An 18,808-nucleotide genomic window follows, 5' to 3' on the forward strand; every position below is an offset into this window, starting at 1 on the left:
ATTGATAATAAGTGCAACATTATCCAGTATTTACATAGCATAAAATATACCTCACAAGATCGTTCATGACATGAAATTAAATGTCTATATTTTTGTCTTAGACAAATATTTGAAGAAGGGACTGGATGGTGGCACACCAGGTTGAGTTCATACATTACCAGGAGCAAGAACTCAAGTTCAAGCTCCTGGTCTCTACCTTCAGGAGGGAAACTTCACAAGAGGTGAAGCAAGGTTGCAGGTGTCTTTCTTTCTCCCTCTCTGTCTTCACTTCCCCTCTCAATCTTTCTCTGTCCTATCAAAATAAAAAAAAAAAGAAATATAAAATAAATTTAAATATGTATGTATATGTATTTGAAGAAAATTAAATGTAATTTAGACTCATTGAAGGAATGTCCACAATGAAAAATGTTTTCTTTCTTATGCTGAACAGGTACCCTTCCACCCAGCAGTATAACGATGTGGTCAACACTCTGCTGCAGGCCCATCCTTTCCTGGATGAGGACGGCTGTGGCTTTGTAAGTCAGTGACTAACATGATTCTTTTCATCTCAGTCTACCTTAAAATAATGACTGTGTTGTCAGCAATTTTATGCCTTATCTCAGGGTTTTTCTCTCTTATCGCTTGTTTCTCTGACTCACTATCTCTGGTGGTGTTCTGATTCTGTTTCTCTTTTCTTTTGTTTTCTTTTCTCTTCCTCCTTCTTTCTTCTTCCTTTTTTGTTTTACCAGAGCACTACACTATTCAGCTCTGACTTTTGGCAGTGCTGGGGAATGGACCTGGAACCTTTGATGCCTCAGGCATTAATGACTTTTTGCATATTCATTATACTGATTCCTTCTGCCTTGACTCTTGTTTCTTTGGTTCCCTTTCTTTGCTCTTGACTCTCTCTTCTCTCTCATTCTGCTCATTGTGGTATCTTTATGTCTTCCTTTATTAAAAAATAAACTTTTTTTTTAAAGCAGTGTTAAGTTTACAGTTAGGCTGAGTTTCACAGGAGCAGCAGATTCATAATATAGACATCGAGCCCCAGTGACAACCTTGGAGGCAAAAAAAAAAAAAAAAGAGCTTGGGATAGTGGCAGGAGGGGTTTACAAGCACCTATCATAAGGAAATACAAAGCTTTCATGCCTAGGTACCAAAGGTCTCCGGTTCAATCTGTAGCATCACCAGAGCTACAGAGCTGAGTAAACCAGAGCTGAGTAGTGGTCTGGTAAAAAAAAAAAAAATGCTGAGCCCATGTGCCAACAACTATCCTATAAGCCATTATTTCCTGAATAAAATGATTTAAAATAAAGGGCTGGAAAAATAGATGACTTGAAAAGTCTGCGGCTTTACCATATATGGGGCTCAGGTTTGAGCCCATCCCCCAGCACAATGAAGGGATCTTTGCTGCTGTGCTGCCTCTTTTTTATCACTCACTGTCTCAGAAATATATTCACTATACATATAGACAGGTTGACAGAATACTCTAAATGGGAGACAGCCTTTAAAATGATTCTTTTTTAGCAAACGAACTCAAAGAAGATAATGTATCTCATGTCTGGAACCAATAGCTCTTGAAACAAAAACTAGAATTTAAGTATCCTTGTTTCTGGTATGATACCTTTTCTGAAATATACTACTATATATGAGAGCATACTACAAAATAAACCCAGTTTGTTACAATTACTTTATGTTTAGGTTTATTTTATAATATTTTATTTATATTTTTAATTTATTGATTTAATAATGATCAACAAAACCATAGGATAAGTGGGGGACAATTCCACACAATTCCCACCACCAAAGTTCCATGTCCCATCCCCTCTGTTGGAAGCTTTTTTGTCCTTTATCTCTCTGGGAGCGTGGACCCAGGATCAATCTGGGGTACAGAAAGTAGAAAAGTCTGGCTTCTGTAATTGCTTCTACACTGGGCATGGGCATTGGCAGGTCGGTCCATACTCCCAGCCTGTCTCTGTCTTTCCTCTAAGTGGGGCAGGGCTCTGAGGAAGTGGGGCTCCAGGACCATTGAGAGGTCTTCTGTACAGTGAAGTCAGGCTGGACATGAAAACCCAGTTTGTTCTTAATGAAACGTGAACAGCCTCCCCCTCCATAACCAAGCAAATGAACTAAGGTCCTGACACTGATAGTCACTTCAATGTGACTGATAAAATTGACTCTTAAGAATGCTTTCTACGCTTCAGAAATATTTGCCAACTGATCAGTTGTTTTGTATATGTAGCAAGTTGCATGTTAATATAAATTTGCTATCTTAACAAGTTATCGGCTTATGTATTTCAAAACTATAAAATGCAAGGAGATACAGGTGATATAAATAAGATGTTCTCTGTCCCTCCTCTGTGCTGTAATCACCCGATCTTCCTCCCCAGGTGTAATTAAAATTATTTTAAAAATCCCTTCCAGAGAATCTTTGCATATTTGCCATTAAATACCTATTTATATAACTATATATTAACTTTTTATTTCATAATTATCAAAGTGAGACAAGTAGAAAACAATAAATAACGCTTACTTTGAATTTGTGTTCATATTAGCTAGATCTGTTCCAGTAGCATTAACAGTAAACTGAGTGAGAGTGACTGAATTCTTAGCTGGCTATGGTCTATGGTAGAGCACAAAAAGTTGAAAAGAAAACTCGGTGGTTAAATAAAAGTTTCCTTAGCTTATCCTCTAAAGCTTGTGTTCAAAGATGTGTTTCTAGGGTAAAAATGTAAAATGTGGAAAATTTCTAATGACACTAGTGGATAGAGAGAAAAGAGGAAGGAGAGAAAGAGAAAAGAGAGCACTTATTTATTTGTAGGGGTATTTTTATTTTCAATTTTTCAAATATGAAATGTTTAAAGACTGTTGCAGGTTAGAGTCAGGAATTAGCTCACCGGTGGTTAACATTTCTTTAAAAAATGTTTCTAAAATAGTTTATTTTGCTATAAAAAATCTAGTCAAGTATTCTGAGTTGCACTGTTCTTTATTTTTATGGAGGGAAGATTCTCTGCCTTTTTCTCCTCGATATTTACTTTATAGATGGTCTGCAAGGTTTGTCTCAATGATTATATTTAAGCTTAAAATCTAGAGCAAGGGTATACCAGTGATGTCATCAGCTGCTCCCATTTACCATATCAGGAGGTTCATTATTTCAGGTATATTTTTAATTCTGAAATTAAGAAGGGGTATACCCATGTAGCTAGTTTCATATCCCATCTAATGGAAAGGCTGTAGAGGAGATTACATTTATTTGTTATTTATCAGCATATATATATATATATATATTTACTTCAGTATTGGTATAAAAAACTCATGGTCCTTGACATGTAACAGATACTTAATAAATACTAGCTGATTTAGTACTCATGAGGACAATTATATTTGATGTATCCTTTTTTTCTCTGTTAGTACAAGATAGTTCATAAAGAGAGAAGAGGGAGATAGTCTGAGAAGAATAAATTGGCAATTTAAAAACATTCTGGCAATTGATGGCTGCAATACCACCAACCAGGTCAACTGCTTTAGAAGAACTTCAGAGCTGTAGGAAACATGAAGAAAAAAATGTATCCATGCTACTTCATATTTCAGAACCAAGAAACATATAAGCTGCCCGTCATCTCTATGATGCTGTAAATCAGTGAAGACAGAGTCCAGACACATGAGCCTGTGGGAGGTGATGAAGCATCTCTGACTCATACACTCACCCAGAAGCTTAATCAGAATTGAAGCTGTCCCCAACCCTCAGCCCCACAGTGCTCCTCACCAAGGCTCTCAAAGTGTTTATGAGAAGCACTTTCATTTTCAAGTGTCTTCCATAAGTAGCTTTTATTTCTCATGAGCATCTTCCGTGAGTATTCATTTGTGTCTCTCAATAACCTAGTACAATGGGCAGGGCTGACTGTACTGTCCCATTTTATCGTTCAGGAAACTAAGATTGAGAGATTATTTGTTGAATAATATATCAGAATTAGTCCTACTCCTCTGGTCTACACAACTAAGGTCACAATGCTCTCTGAAGAGTAAGAATAAATTAATTAGTTAATTAATTAATTAATAATCAACAAATTATCATTTTAAGCCAGGGAGCCAAAAATAGTAAAATTGACGTTTCAATTGACAAATGTGATGTCAGTGGCATTCCCAGTTGTCTGTGAGAAGACGGAGCTCAGAAAATGTGCCCAGTATCACCCAGTGACTTAATCACTCTCTCTTGTGACCAAGCCTGGAGATCTCTCTGGCTATAGTGGTTGTTTTCTTTTTCTTACCTACTCTTGTGCCTGTGAAAACACATGGAATTGCAAGAAAGATGATCAACAGCATGGTCTAGACTTTTTAAAAAAAAAAATTTATATTTATCTATTTATTTATTCCCTTTTTGTTGCCCTTGTTGTTTAATTGTTGTAGTTACTATTGTTGTTACTGATGTCATTGTTATTGGATAGAACAGAGAGAAATAGAGAGAGGAGGGGAAGACGGGGGGGAGAGAAAGATAGACACCTGCAGACCTGCTTCACCGCATGTGAAGCAACTCCTTGCAGATCAGTCCTTGCACTATGCGCCACCTGTGCTTAACCCGCTGTGCTACCGCCCTACTCCCTGAATTCTAGACTTTAAAAATCACAGGGACACCCCTAGAAGTAAGTTACTTACTAAGCAAAGTCAAGACTTTTTGATTGCTTCCACTCTGTTTCTTTGATACCTGAATCCCTCTTCCTCCGAGAGAACTAACAAAGGGTATATTTATTGTTTCCACTATCTATGAAGAACTACTTTTGCTCCACAAATATAGTTAGATGAGCTTGTCTTAATATATTTAACCTGAGAATGGAAATGGATGAGTAGGAAAAGAAACAGAAAGGAATGAGGGGAAGAGAAAAAAAAGGGGATTGAGAAGGAAGGGAGGGAAGGGAAGGAAGAAGAAGAGGAAAGAAAAGGTAAGATAAGAATAGGAACAGAAAAAGCATCACAGAAGATGGTTCATTATCAGTGTGATAAGCACTGGCAAGGGAAGATGAGAGCCCATAACCAAAGGAAAATAGCAGTTAACAGATCAGAGAAGGCTTTCACAAATGAGTGAGGACTGAACTGGGGTCTGAAGGCAGAGAAAAAGTTAAGTAGGAGCTGGGCTGTAGTACAACCAGTAAAGAGCACACGCAAGGACTTGAGTTCCCCACCAACTGCAAAGGAGAAGCTTCACAAGTGTTGAAGCAGTACTGCAAGTGTTTGTCTCTATCTACCCCTTCCCTCTCATGTCTCTATCAAAAACAAAAAAAAAAAAAAAAAGAAAAGAAAAGAAAGAGAAAAAAAGGGAGAGGGAACAAAAATAAGGAAAATAAAAAATTACGGCCAGGAGCAGTGGATTCATCCTGCAGGCACCAAGGTCCAGCAATTAGCCTGGTAGCAATTTTAAAAAAATTAAAATAAAGTTTAGTAAAGTAAATCCTAGCACAGTGAAAGATAAGGATAGGGCTCTCTAGCCAAAAACCATTATCCCAACAAAAGGGAGGGAACATTGAGAGTGTTGACATATTTAGAAAGAATCCCAGCTGTGTTCCCAGATGTTTCCCATACATCTGGTTTCCCAAACACTCAAGCTAGACAGACTCCTCCAGAGCTGAAATATGATCATCCACTCTCCCTTGTCAATGTGGCCTGGAAGATTTCCTAATTTGACTTTATGGCTGAACTGTCTTCAAAACTTTTAAAAAATACAGACATCTGAACTCCACCCAGACCTAGTGAGTTAAAGATTGCTAGTTTATGCCATCATTATCAGTATCACCTGACCTGGAACCTTGTAAGATATTCTAAGAGTCAGCCTGATCCATGGTCTACTGATTCAGGCTTTTCCCCCCTTATATTTGATATGACAGAGAGAAATTGAGATGGGAAAGTTAAAAAGGGAGAGAAAAAGAGAAAAGAGAGAGAGAGAGAGAGAGAACAAAAGGGGAGGAGACCTGCTTCACAGCTCATGAAACTTCCCTCCTGCAGGTGGGGGCTGGGGGTTTGAACCCGAGTCCTTGCTCATTGTAACATGTGAACTTAAGTGAGTAAGCTACTAACCAGCACCTGAATCAACCTTTGAGAATGAGTCCAACAACTTTTTTAAGTCATCCAAGAATTATGATTCAGGCAGAACTAGGGAGCCATCACTTTAAAGGAAGGTCCAAAGGCAATAATATCCCACAAGATTCTGGTATAGGCTATCCTCTGAGAGATGTTTGAGGTTTGATTCTTGATTACCTTGGAATTCCTTTATGGAGTAACTGTGCCTTTTAGGGTTTGGCTACCTTCTCTGTTCTGTCTTATTCTCTACCCCATTCTTTACCATTTTGCAGATTAAGATCTATGTTCCAGTCATGCACCACTCTTGGCAGGCTCCAAAGATATGAGCTATCTCTGTCCTCCATTGCAAATGCTGCTTTATCTGTCTGGAACTTCTTTCCACCCATTCACCTGTCATTCTCTGAGGACATCTCTCTTCCCATAATACAATTCCATGACTCTGAAGCCTAAGCCATAGCATAGGTGTACCTGCTACAGAAAAGATTCCAGGTTTCCTAATACAATGTAAGATAAAGCCATATCACCTGTTATTGCACTTTCACTCATTGTTGAAATCACTCATACTTCAAGTCTGAAAGCTAGGTCTGCCTGAAACTTTTTCTTTCCCAGAAGAAGAACCTGTTCTTTGGGTTTGAAACAGTAGATTCTACACAAATATTAGAGATTGAGTGCTAAACCTATTCAACAAAATGAATTTTAAGGGTGACAAACCAAATGTTTAAATCAAGTGTATTAGTCACATATGCATAAGTCATTATCGGTTCTACTCCAGAATTCAGCAGAAATGTGAAATGTGTTGCGTAAACAGCAGACTATAATGATATCAAGCTTGAGGAATTAGAAAATCTGGAGTCAAGAACCAATGTGTTTATTCAATACTTATATACAGACATTAGGAAATATTTTTATTTCTCTCTCTTTGCTGGTTAAAAGCTAGGCATAATTTTATAACATTCTCACCAGATGATTGTAAGCATAAACAGAAGATATTACTCTTTCCTGTGAAATGAAAATAATTTCAAGTCTAAGAATGATATGCAAATAAAGACTTTACTGTTTACATAGTATTACTCCAAACTCCTTGAAGACTGTCTTATTTTGTTAATTTTCACAGTTTTTATGGAAGAGAGCCCTCAAAGATCGTTTTAAATATGTCCGAAGACCCATAGAAGATGATGAACAGGTGATGAGAAATAAGTGTAAATTTGGACATCGAAGAGGCCAGACAAGGAAACCTCTTGTTGATATAAGAGTTGACGAAATTAAAATTGTCCAGATAAAAGTAAGATTGAACCTTTGATTGTTCTAACAACTCATTAATTAGTTGATTTAATGAGGAATAACTAATAAGAGTGATTAGAACCCCAGAAAGTTCATGTTTTGATAGTAAACATATGAATGGTAATGTTTCCAACAAAGGACTACCAGACACAGTTTGAACAGTATTTTTGAAATCTCTCATGTTTATCGTTTCACAGACATCCAAAAACCTGATGTCTTAGATGTTAAAAAATTTTCCTCTCCTGCTAAAATTTATCTTGTGTTCTTGCTCTTCTTATTGCCACAGAAAGTTTTTAATTCTCATGTTGTAGGGACTAGATAGTTTATAATCTCAAGGTTTCAGGGAGAAAGGCAATCCTCACACATCAATGCCAAACTCCACCCTCCCCCTCCTTTGTCCAAGTAGTGACTCACTAAGTAAGACCAAGGACCTCAGGGAGTAGTCTCCCTTAGTAATGGTTTTGATGTACATAATGTGCATATAGATCCTAACTATGTGAGATCTTATAAATGATTGCTAGCTATCTTAGCCCAAACAGCCTCAGAAATAAAAATATCCCTTGGAAATTAAGTAGACTGAAATCCTTAGGAAGGATGCCCAAACCAAATTTGAAAGTTATATCTCAATCTCCTCCCCCAATTCAATTACTGTCCTAGTCAACATGAAAGCACTGGTTCCCCTTTCACATAGGGTATATTCATCTTTCTTTCTTTCTTTCTTTCTTTCTTTCTTTCTTTCTTGAGGAATTAATGGTTTATAGTCAACAGTAAAATAAAATACAGTGTTTTTTTAAAATACAGTGGTTTTTACATGTATAACATTCCTCAGTTTTCCACATAGCAATTCAAACCCCACTAGGTCCTCCTCTGTCTTCCAGGACCTGAAACTTCACCAAAAAAACTTGGGAAAGAATATGAACAGAATATTCACCAAAGAAGAGGCTCAAAAGGTCAAAAGATATACGAAAAGGTGTTTCAAGTCATTGATTATCAGAGAAATACAAATGAAAACAACAATGGCATATATTAGAAAGGATAGTTACAATAAATTCTGAGAGATTGTGGGGGTAAGGGAACCCTCCTGCTCTGTTGGTGGGAATGTAAATTTGTCCAACCCCTGTAGAATGCAGTCTAGAAGATCCCTGAAGGCTAGAAATGGACCTAGCCTATGACCTAAAAACTACTTTCTTGGGGATATATCCTAAGGAACCATATACCTATCCAAAAAGATCTGTGTATACCTATATTCATAACAGTACTATTTGTAATAACCAAAACCTGAGAGCAACCTAGTGTTGTGTCCAACAATAGATAAGTGGCTAAAAAAGTTGTGGTATACAAGTTACAAATGCTACTATGAGTCCATCCTGACTTCCCTAGGCAGATGACCTCACCAATGCATCCTCGAACTTCACCTCTCCAGACCTCTATCCCTCTAGGGAAAGATAGAAACAGGCTGTGGTATGGATTGACCTACCAATGTCCATATCCAGTGGAGAAGCAAAAAAAGAAAAAGACACTTGGAAGTAGTAATAGGTGTAGGAGTGCACTAAAGAAGAAGTGAAGGCAGTACCATTGAAAAAGGGGAAATATATAGTCAGTCCCTATCTGTGACCTTGGGAGAACTACTACAGTTTCTAATGGAAGGGACATGACACAGAAGTCTGGTGGTGGAAACTATACGGAATTATACCTCTATTACCTTATAATTTTGTGAATCAATAAGTAGAAGAAGGAAGGAGTTTCCACTGTTTTTCTTGATGGTTAGGAGGAATTATACTAAATAATTTACGATAGAATTTCTTTGTACTGTGCATGGATAACTCAGTCAGCTGCACAAAAATTTGTGTGGATCTCAGTTTAGACTACTAGCCCAAAGCCCTCCTCCTACTCTAACCCTCCTCTCTGTGGCTTATTTAGTGCTGAATTAACCATACTACAATTTTTTAAAACTTTTTTATTTATAAAAAGGAAACATTGACAAAAACCATAATTAAGAGAGGTACAACTTCACACAATTCCCACCACCAGAACTGTATCCCATCCCTTTCCCTGATAGCTTTCCTATTCTTTTTTTAATATTTATTTATTTATTTTTGTTGCCCTTGTTTTTTTTTATTGTTTTAGTTATTACTGATGTTCTCATTGTTGGATAGGACAGAGAGAAATGGAGAGGGGAAGGAAAGACAGAAAGGGTGAGAGAGAGACACCTGTAGATCTGCTTCACTGCTTGTGAAGCAATTCCCCTGCAGGTGGGGAACAGGAAGCTCGAACAGGGATTCTTACACAGGTCCTTGCACTTTGCGCCACCTGCGCTTAACCCGCTACACTACCACTCGACTCCCAGCTTTCCTGTTCTTTTTTTTATATATATATATATAAAGGAAGCATTGATAAAATCATAGGATAAGAGGGGTACAACTCCACATAATTCCCACCACTAGAACTCCGTATCCCAGCCCCTCCCTTGATAGCTTTCCTATACTTTAACCCTCTGGGAGTATGGACTCAAGGTCATTGTGGGATGCAGAAAGTGAGGTCTGGCTCCTGTAATGGCTTCCCTGCTGAACATGAGCATTGACAGGTCTATCCATACTCCCAGCCTGCCTCTCTCTTTCCCTAGTGGGGCGGGGTTCTGGGGAATCGGAGCTCCAGGAAATATTGGTGGGGTTGTCTGTCCAGGGAAGTCTGGTTGGCATCATGGCAGCATCTGGAACCTGGTGGCTGAAAAGAGAGTTAACATAGAAAGCCAAACAAATTGTTGACCAATCATGAACCTAAAGGCTGGAAGAGTGCAGATGAGTTGGGAAGATCTCCGTTTTATAGATAGCTAATAGGCATATTTAGTTATATTCTAAAGGGCTTTTGTTGTTGTTGTTTTGGTTTTTTGTTTTTTTTTTTTCCCTGAGCCTGAAATCTGATATGCAGGTGGATCCAAGTTATTGTCTGGGGAGATGATGTCATGCCTGGAAAAAGGACCAGAAAGTTGGATCAGGGAAGAGAGTAGCTCCCAAATATGGAAAAGGCATATAAATATTGTTGACTGTAAACCCCATTGATTTGATGTGATCTGGGGCCCACACAGACATGATGGGCCTAGACCTCAAATAAATCCCTCTCTCCATTGTTACTAGTCATCTCTATCAGGAAAAACAAAATAGATCCCTTTGTGGGCCCATAAGACCTTGCCCTAAACTTTGATCAACCACAGTAGAGTATGTTCCATCCTCCAAAGGGAGGGTGGACAACATACTCTATGCTACACCTGAGGAAGATTGGTCCTGATATTGGGGCAGCTTGGAACATTCCTATTCATGACCACAGAATGTGAGCTCAGATCTACAGGGATGCAGAGGTCACATAGACTCCTAAGCTTTCCTATTCTTTATCCCTCTGGGAGTATGGACCCAGGATCATTATGGGGTGCAGAAGGTGGAAGGTCTGGCTTCTGTAATTGCTTCCCTGCTGATCATGGGAGTTGGCAGGTCGATCCACACACCCAGCCTGTCTCTCTCTTTCCCTAGTGGGGAAGGCCTCTAAGGAAGCAAGACTCCAGGATATATTGATGGGGTTTTCTGCCCAAAGGAGTCCAGTTGACATCATGGTAGCATATGGAACCTGGTGACTGAAAAAAGAGTTAAAATATAATGCCAAACAAATTGTTGAGTAACCATGAACCTAAAGTTTGGAATATTGCATATGAATATCTGGGCTCTCTAATTTGTAGATAACTAGTAGGCATATTTTAGTTATATTCCAAAAGGCCCATGACTATACTAGTTTTTTCCTGAGCCTGACATCTGATATGCAGGTGGACCCAAGTTAATGTCTGGGGAGATGATGTCATGGCTGGAAAAAGGGCTAGGTTCTAGGTTTCATTTGAAGCACCAGAAAGTTGAATGGTAATTTGATATCTCTATCTCTCTATCTCTGTCTCTCTCTAAAATAAATAAATCTTAAAAAGTGACTTGGGCCAAGAGATAGCTCATCCAGTAGAGTGCAGGCCTTACTATCACCGACACCCTAGGCTTAAGCCACAGTACTATATAGGAGCATCATGAACGGAACCAGAGAATTTCCATGTATGGTGGAGGAATGTTGTGCTTTCTTCTGCCTGTATCTCCCTCTTTCTTTTTCTCTCTCTTTCCCTCTTAAATTAGAAATGTTTACCCTGTGCTGTGGATGGGGGGAGGTATGGGGGTACTCAGCTGTAATGTTAATGCATGTGCAAGACCCCAGGTTCATTATCCCATGTCACACAGAATAATTAGGTAGATAGATGATAGATGATGATAGGTAGGTAGGTAGATGATAGATAGATAATAACTTAATGAATGTTGTGCAGATGGTGATACTAGTCAAAATCCCAGACTATATTTCTAGACCAAATACTACAAGATGCAAGGAAATGATTGTCTGCAACATTTAAAAATCCCTTTTCAGCTTCATGACCTCATGTTGGTTATGAAGCCAAATGCAACAGCTGTGCTATTGATTCTTATGCATCTGATGTTTAGTTTCCGGTCCAAATTATTTGTAAGCCAAAGCACTGAGAAATCTATTTCCTTAATTGTCTTTTACTGTATGCCACTTTGTATTTATAAATACACAGTTAGATCCTCAAACAGTAGGCTTACCAGAGAAATTTCATAAGGTGTTGACAACATTGTCCTATTGAAGTGATGAAAACACTGGTTTCAAAAAGCTTACAGGACTTATTTGCCAGTGCCTAACAGCAGAAGAATTCCACTTTGTAAATAGAAATGTTTGCAAAAGTAAATAAATAGAATTACCTCTCTGTATATTTTTTTTTAGGTTACACAAGTGGGACTAATGGGGCTGAATGTATACATACACTTAACTCAGCCAGTTAGTTTCCAGAATGGCTTGTTAGTTTCACTTCCACAATAGTGCTCTTTTTCTGTATTCTTGCCAGCCCGTGGTGTTCTCCAGCTTTCTAAATGTTGCCAAGTCTAATAAGTATAGTGTGTAAAAGTATTCATGCTGTGATTCACATTCATCTGGATAACTAATGAGCCTGAGTAGCTCTTCATGTTTGTTAGCCTTTTGAATTCTTATTATAGAAAATTACTTCTTTAGATCCATTGCCCATTTTTTAATGAGTTGACATTTTTTTCAAGTTACTTTACAGGAAGCAGTCTTTCCCATGTCACAAGTCACGCAGATATACTCCTATTTCTTTTATAAAGTTTATAGCTTAAGTTTTTCATCAAAAGCTTGAAGCTTAAGTCATCTGTACTCATCTTGGCTTGCGCTAATCAAGTTGGCTCTCCATATGGTTACTTTCTCAGCACCTAACACTAAACAATCCATTTCTTATTGTTTTATGTTGCCATTTTTATTGCACGTTAAATTCCCAAATATACTTGGTTATATGATGGGCAGGCTCTCTTATTCCATTCATCAATCTAATGGTTCTTATTCTAAAGAACCATTTAATTTTATTGTTTAGTGGTTGTTATCTAGTATCACTTAACAACATAGAGACCAGTGGAAGATTTGCTAGGTCAAGAAAATTCTTCAGAAGAGGAAGTTATAAGGAGAACTGTTCTTATTTTTCTAAGTTAGGGGGAAGGAACTTGGGTGGGGAAAGTCTTTTTCTTTTCAATTTCTTTTTTTGTTATCATTAGTGATTTAATAATGATTGACAAGATTGTGGGATAAGAGGTGTACAATTACTACCACCAGAGTTTCATGTCCAACCCTCCATTGGAAGTTTCCCTATTCTTTATCCCTCTGAGAGTATGGACCAAAGATTTATCGGGTACAGAAGATGGGAAGTCTGGCTTCTATAATTGTTTCTGCACTGGAAATGGGCATTGACAGGTTGATCCATAACCCCAGCCTGTTTCTGTCTTTCCCTAGTGGGGTAGGACTCTGGGGAGGTGGGGTTCGGGACACATTGGTGAGGTCATTTGCCCAGGGAAGTCAGGTTGGCATCATGGTAGCATCTGCAGCTTGGTGGTTGAAGAGCATTAAAATATAAAGCACAGGCCTTCCAGGAGGCATGGCCATCGAATAAGTGGGACCAAATCACCTTTCCTCCCAAGACAACAAATAAATACAAGATTCCAAACTGAAGTCATAAACTATAGCCGAAGGTTCTACAGCCTCAGGTGGGTGCTTGCGTGCAGTTGGAGCAAAAAAGGGGGCATGGGCACAGGTTGAAGAACAGCAAAGTCAAATCAGAGCTCTGGGTATCGCAGGTGCTGAGCTGTGCGATTTTGGCGTTTTCACTTTAAGCATAGCAAACAAGTAACATTGTTCCTAGTGCCCGAAGAAAAGAGAAAGGGGCTTAAAACCTCTCAGTCTTTGACTTGGGGGAGGGGGCTTTAGCCTTCTGAATTCAAGGCAAGGATACAACATAAAACAGGGCATTTGTGACCACAAGACAGCCCAAAGCAACCACCACCCCACCCCATCCCACCGGTCATACAAACAAGAGAAACCTGGTAATCACAGTAGCACCACCTGCTGGCCATCTTCTTCTTCTAGCGTTTGCCCTTCTTCCATAGCCAGTCAACAGCATCAGGTTGAGCCTGATGTAAAGTTTCGAGACCTCCTTTGAATCTGGAGAGGTGGCAGTCGTTGACTATGTGGGTCATAGTCTGTCTGTAGCCGCAGGGGCAGTTCGGGTCGTCTCTGGCTCCCCAGCGATGGAACATAGCGGCGCACCGGCCATGGCCTGTTCGATAGCGATTGAGGAGGGCCCAGTCATAACGTGCTAGGTCAAAGCCGGGTTGACGCTTGCAGGGGTCTGTGATGAGGTGTTTGTTCTTTACCTCAGCTGACTGCCAACTCTGTTTCCAAGAGTCTGGAACAGAGAAGTTCAGTGTAGACGTAGGGGACCAGATTGGATGACGAGACGTCAAGCGTTGGACAGGGTGGGCGAAGATATCCGCGTATATTGGCAGGTCCGGTCGAGCGTAGATGTGGGAAATGAACTTAGATGATGCCGCATCCCGACGAATATCTGGCTGGGCGATGTTGCTAAGAACTGGCAGCCATGGAACCGGGGTGGAACGGATGGTTCCAGAAATTATCCTCATGGAGGAATATAATTTGGAATCGACCAAGAGGACATGGGGGCTACGGAACCATACTGGGGCACAGTATTCTGCAGTGGAATAGCATAATGCCAGAGATGATGATCATAGTGTGGAAGCGCTCGCGCCCCATGAGGAGCTGGCCAGTCTTGCAATGATGTTATTCCTCGCGCCCACCTTTGCTGCAGTTTCTATGAGATGTTCATGAAATGACAGAGTGTGATCGAGAGTAACACCAAGATAGACTGGTTGGGCTTCATGCTGGATTCTCGTATTGCCAAGCTGCACATTAAGCTCACTCGAGGCCGAGGCATGGTGTAGATGGAAAACAGATGATACCGTTTTTGCAGTGCTAGGGATTAGTCGCCATTTTTTACAGTAATCAGATATCAGAGACATGTCTTTCGTGAGTGTTTCCTCGAGGATGTCAAACTTGGATGTCTGAGTTGCACAGCAGATGTCATCGGCATAGATGAACTTCCTTGACGAAGTTTCTGGGAGGTCATTGATGTAAATATTAAATAGCGTAGGAGCCAGAACAGAGCCCTGGGGGAGGCCACTTGAGACAACTCTCCATCTGCTAGACTTGTCACCCAGATGCACCCAGAATCTTCTGTTTTGGAGAAGGAACGATATAGTGTTGGCCACCCATGGAGGCAGGCATCTTGAGATCTTGACTAGGAGACCACGGTGCCAGACAGTGTCATAGGCTGCTGTGAGATCAACAAAGACAGCACCCGTCTTTAAATTCTTCTGGAATCCATTTTCAATCTAAGTTGAGAGGGCCAGGGCTTGTTCGCAGGTAGATCTTCCTGGGCGGAAACCAGCTTGGGCGGGTGATAGGAATTTCTCTATAAGAGGAGAAATACGTGACAGAAGCAGCCTCTCAAGGAGTTTGTAACACATGGAGAGGAGAGAAATTGGTCTATAGCTGGCCGCCAGTGTTGGGTCTCTCTTTGGTTTCAAAACCGCTATTATCTTCACATGACGCCAAACTTTGGGCATAGACTCAGATTCCAAGATGTGGGACAGGAATGAAGCGAGTCACTTCTTTGCCGCGGGGCCCAGGTTAAGAATGAGTTCTGGGGTGATGTTATCATAGCCAGCAGCCGTTCCCATTTTAACCCTCTTCAAAGTGTCTTCCAGTTCAGACAGTGTAAAGGGAGAGAGTTTTGGAGATGGACAAGATAAACGGAAGTGGGATGACCACTCGTGGGAAATTTCTCTTTTCCAGACTGGGTTGATCTTAGCACGTCCAACTTGAGTTAGGTGACTGGCCACTGAGTTTGGAGATACGGGAGGGGGTTGGCTACCGGCACTCAGACTGTGAAGAAGCTTCCAGGCCTTCCTACTTGAGTGGGTGAAATTCAGACTTTCCGTGAGTTGTTGCCAGCGGACTTGACGTGCTGCATCCAGGGAGGCAATGAGATGGTCAGCCACATCTGGGTCGCCTGACTCATCATACTGCTTTAGTAGTTGCTCGCATTCAGCATCAAGACAAGATGTATAGTTAGCACGTCTCCCACGAGGAATGGCTTGGGAAGCTGCTTTGAAGATGGCTTGGCGGAAGCGCCTGTAGGAATCTTCAGAGGGGATAGAGCTAATTGGAATTGCAGGAATAGATTTGTTGGTAAGATCACTGAACAGACGCCAGTTTGCTTTCCGAAAGTTCCATCTTAGTTTCTCCGAGCACAGAATCAGTGGGAGCTGGAGACCAATGTGGATGATAGCTGGGCGGTGATGACTGTGCGGGAAGATCTTGAGAAATTGTCTCATAGTGGGAAAGGCTTGGCCGTTGACTGTGCTAATCCAGCACAGGTCGGGTGACGAGTCTTTATTCCATCTAGCACTGTGAAAAGAGCCTGGCTGTTTGGGATCATATAATAGGGAGAGGTCATTCGCTGAAGCCCACTCGGCTAAGATAGAGCCGTCAGCACGAGTGGGGAAATATCCCCAGTCTTGGTGATGACTATTAAAGTCTCCAACGTAAACGGCTGGGAGATTCAGGCTAGGCAGGACCTCATTATCCCATGAGGCACTGGGAGGTTTATATATGTTGACAAGCAGAATAGTTCCAATAGTAATGGAGTCGTAGAAGGTCGAACGTCCGCAAGACACGATTTGGCGTAGATGGCTCGGCCGTGTTTAGGATGGAGATTATAGCATATTAAATCGAATCCACTGATGGTGAATCGAGCAGCTTCATCGACTGCTATATGTGTTGCTTGTAGGCAGATAACATCTGCCTGATGCTGTATCGCCAATTGACCACTAAGAACGCGTTTGGCAAAGGACAGCCCCTCAACATTAAGTTGGAGGACTCGAAGAGCAGGACCAACAGCTTGAAAGCTGTCAGGAGCTGCTTGTTGCTGGCTTTGAAAGTGACTGGGAACCATGTGGATTCAGTCGGCTACGAAGGATCGTCAGTTTCCCCAATGAATGGGTACTCACGGGATGCACCACGGGAAGGTCGATCCAATGCATCCCATCCATCCCAATCCATCAATAACCAGCACCAAAAAAAAAAAAATGTGCAAGCAGAGAAACAGAACTAAACAGCCAACTATGCCATATCAGTCAGACAGAAATGAAACAGAGGAAATCCAAGGAATTACAGATTTAGAGAGACTCTCAGAGACAGACTACACAGAGCTCATTATAAGGACTCTCCAAGAAATTAAGCAAGAACTAAAAGAGCATGTTACTATGGAATTAAATCACATGAGAGAGGAACTTATAACAGAGATCACTAAGAATCTTCAAATCTTGAGAGAAGAACTTCAGTCAGAACTCTAGGGAGTAAAAGCACCCCAACTGCAATCCATGCCCAGGTAGAAGGCTTTTCAAGTAGATCCACACATTCAGAAGAAATAATCTCCAATCTAGAAGATACAGGCAGCCCACTCTTTCAATTCAAAAATGAGGGAAAGGAATGGTTTAGAAAGACTGAAGCAAATCTCTGTGAAATTGCAGACTCCATCAAAAGATTGAATATAAGAGTGATAGGTATATCTGAATAAGAGGACAAGGCCAAAGACCCAGAGTCCATTTCAGAGCAATTTTAACTGAGAACTTCCCTCACTTAGGAAACCATCAGAACATTCTTGTCCAAGAAGCAGAATGATCACCCAGATTTATAAATACAAAAAGACCAATGCCAAGGCACATTATTGTAAAACTACTAAAAGTCAATGACAAGGAAAAAATTTTGCTGGTTGCTAGGGAAAGGAAAGAAGTTACATACAAAGGCAGAGCTATAAGACTTTCATCAGATTTCTCTTTACAAACTCTAGAAGCCAGGAGAGAGTGAAATGACATATTCGAAGTTCTAAAGGAGAGGGAACTCCAGCCATGAATATTATATTCTGCAAAATTATCCTTCAAATATGAGGGAGAAATAAATATTTTCTCAAATATTCAAGAACTAAAGGAATTTGCCACAGTCAACCCCACCTTACAAGAACTACTGCACCTAGTCCCACAAGAAAGGAGGAGGCAAAAGAATACACTTCCCAAACACCAAGTTGCAGATGTTACCATGATGTCAGACTGACTCACCCAGACAGACAACTTCACCAATGTACCCTGGAACCCTACCTTTCCAGAGCCCTGCCCCAGTAGGGAAAGATAGGTACAGGCTGGGAGTATGGATCAACCTGTCACTGCCCATGTTCAGCAGGAAAGCAATTACAGAAACCAGACCTCCCACCTTCTGTACCCCATAATGACCCTGGATCCATGGTCCCAGAGAGATAAAGGCTTTCAATGGAGGGGATGGGGTATGGTACTCTGGTGGTGGGAAATGTGTGGAATTTTACATATATATATCAGCCTGGGCCTCAGTGGGTGCTCAGGTCTCAAAAAAAAAATCAGAACAAATTGTTTAATAATCAGGAACCTAAAAGTAAAAGTGTAGCAGATGGATTGTAGTCTTCATGTTGGAAGGAACTAGGGAAGTTCATTTTAGGTATATTCCAAGGGGCCTATGACTTTACTAAATTTTGACTGAACCCAATAGCTAACATGCAGGTGGGCTCAAAGTATTGTCTGGGAAGATGGTATCAGAGTTGAGGATAGGACTAGAAAGCTGGATAAGGACAGAGAAAAGCTCCCAAATATAGGGAAAGTATATAAATACCATTAACTGTAAACCAATCTGACCTAGGCCCTATTCATATTTAGCATAGAAGTCTGTGTAACCTTTGCATCCCTGTCAGTCTGAGCTTGCATTCCATGGCCATAGCTAGAACATTCTAGGCTGTATTTATTTCAGGACCAGTCTTCCTCAAGTGGCAGAGTATGTTGACCCCAGCCTCCCTTCAGAGATTGGGGCAATTTCTACCACTGTTGTTCTACATTGAGGAGAATATCCTGTAGAGGCCCACAAGAGGGATTATGTTGTTTCTGATGGA

At 40.5% G+C, this 18,808-nt stretch overlaps 1 protein-coding gene across 1 annotated transcript in view; it reads left to right on the forward strand.

Moving 5' to 3' along the window:
* Nucleotides 1–18,808, forward strand: part of SAMD3 (sterile alpha motif domain containing 3) — an 87,593-nt gene that overhangs the window by 33,683 nt on the left and 35,102 nt on the right. Inside the window, exons 5-6 of the mRNA XM_060190924.1 lie at nucleotides 431–515; nucleotides 7,163–7,330. Of these exons, the coding sequence (XP_060046907.1) occupies nucleotides 431–515; nucleotides 7,163–7,330 (253 nt within the window). The remainder of the gene's footprint in view (nucleotides 1–430; nucleotides 516–7,162; nucleotides 7,331–18,808) is intronic.

Source organism: Erinaceus europaeus, chromosome 4, assembly GCF_950295315.1.
Source record: "Erinaceus europaeus chromosome 4, mEriEur2.1, whole genome shotgun sequence".
Taxonomy (NCBI): domain Eukaryota; kingdom Metazoa; phylum Chordata; class Mammalia; order Eulipotyphla; family Erinaceidae; genus Erinaceus; species Erinaceus europaeus.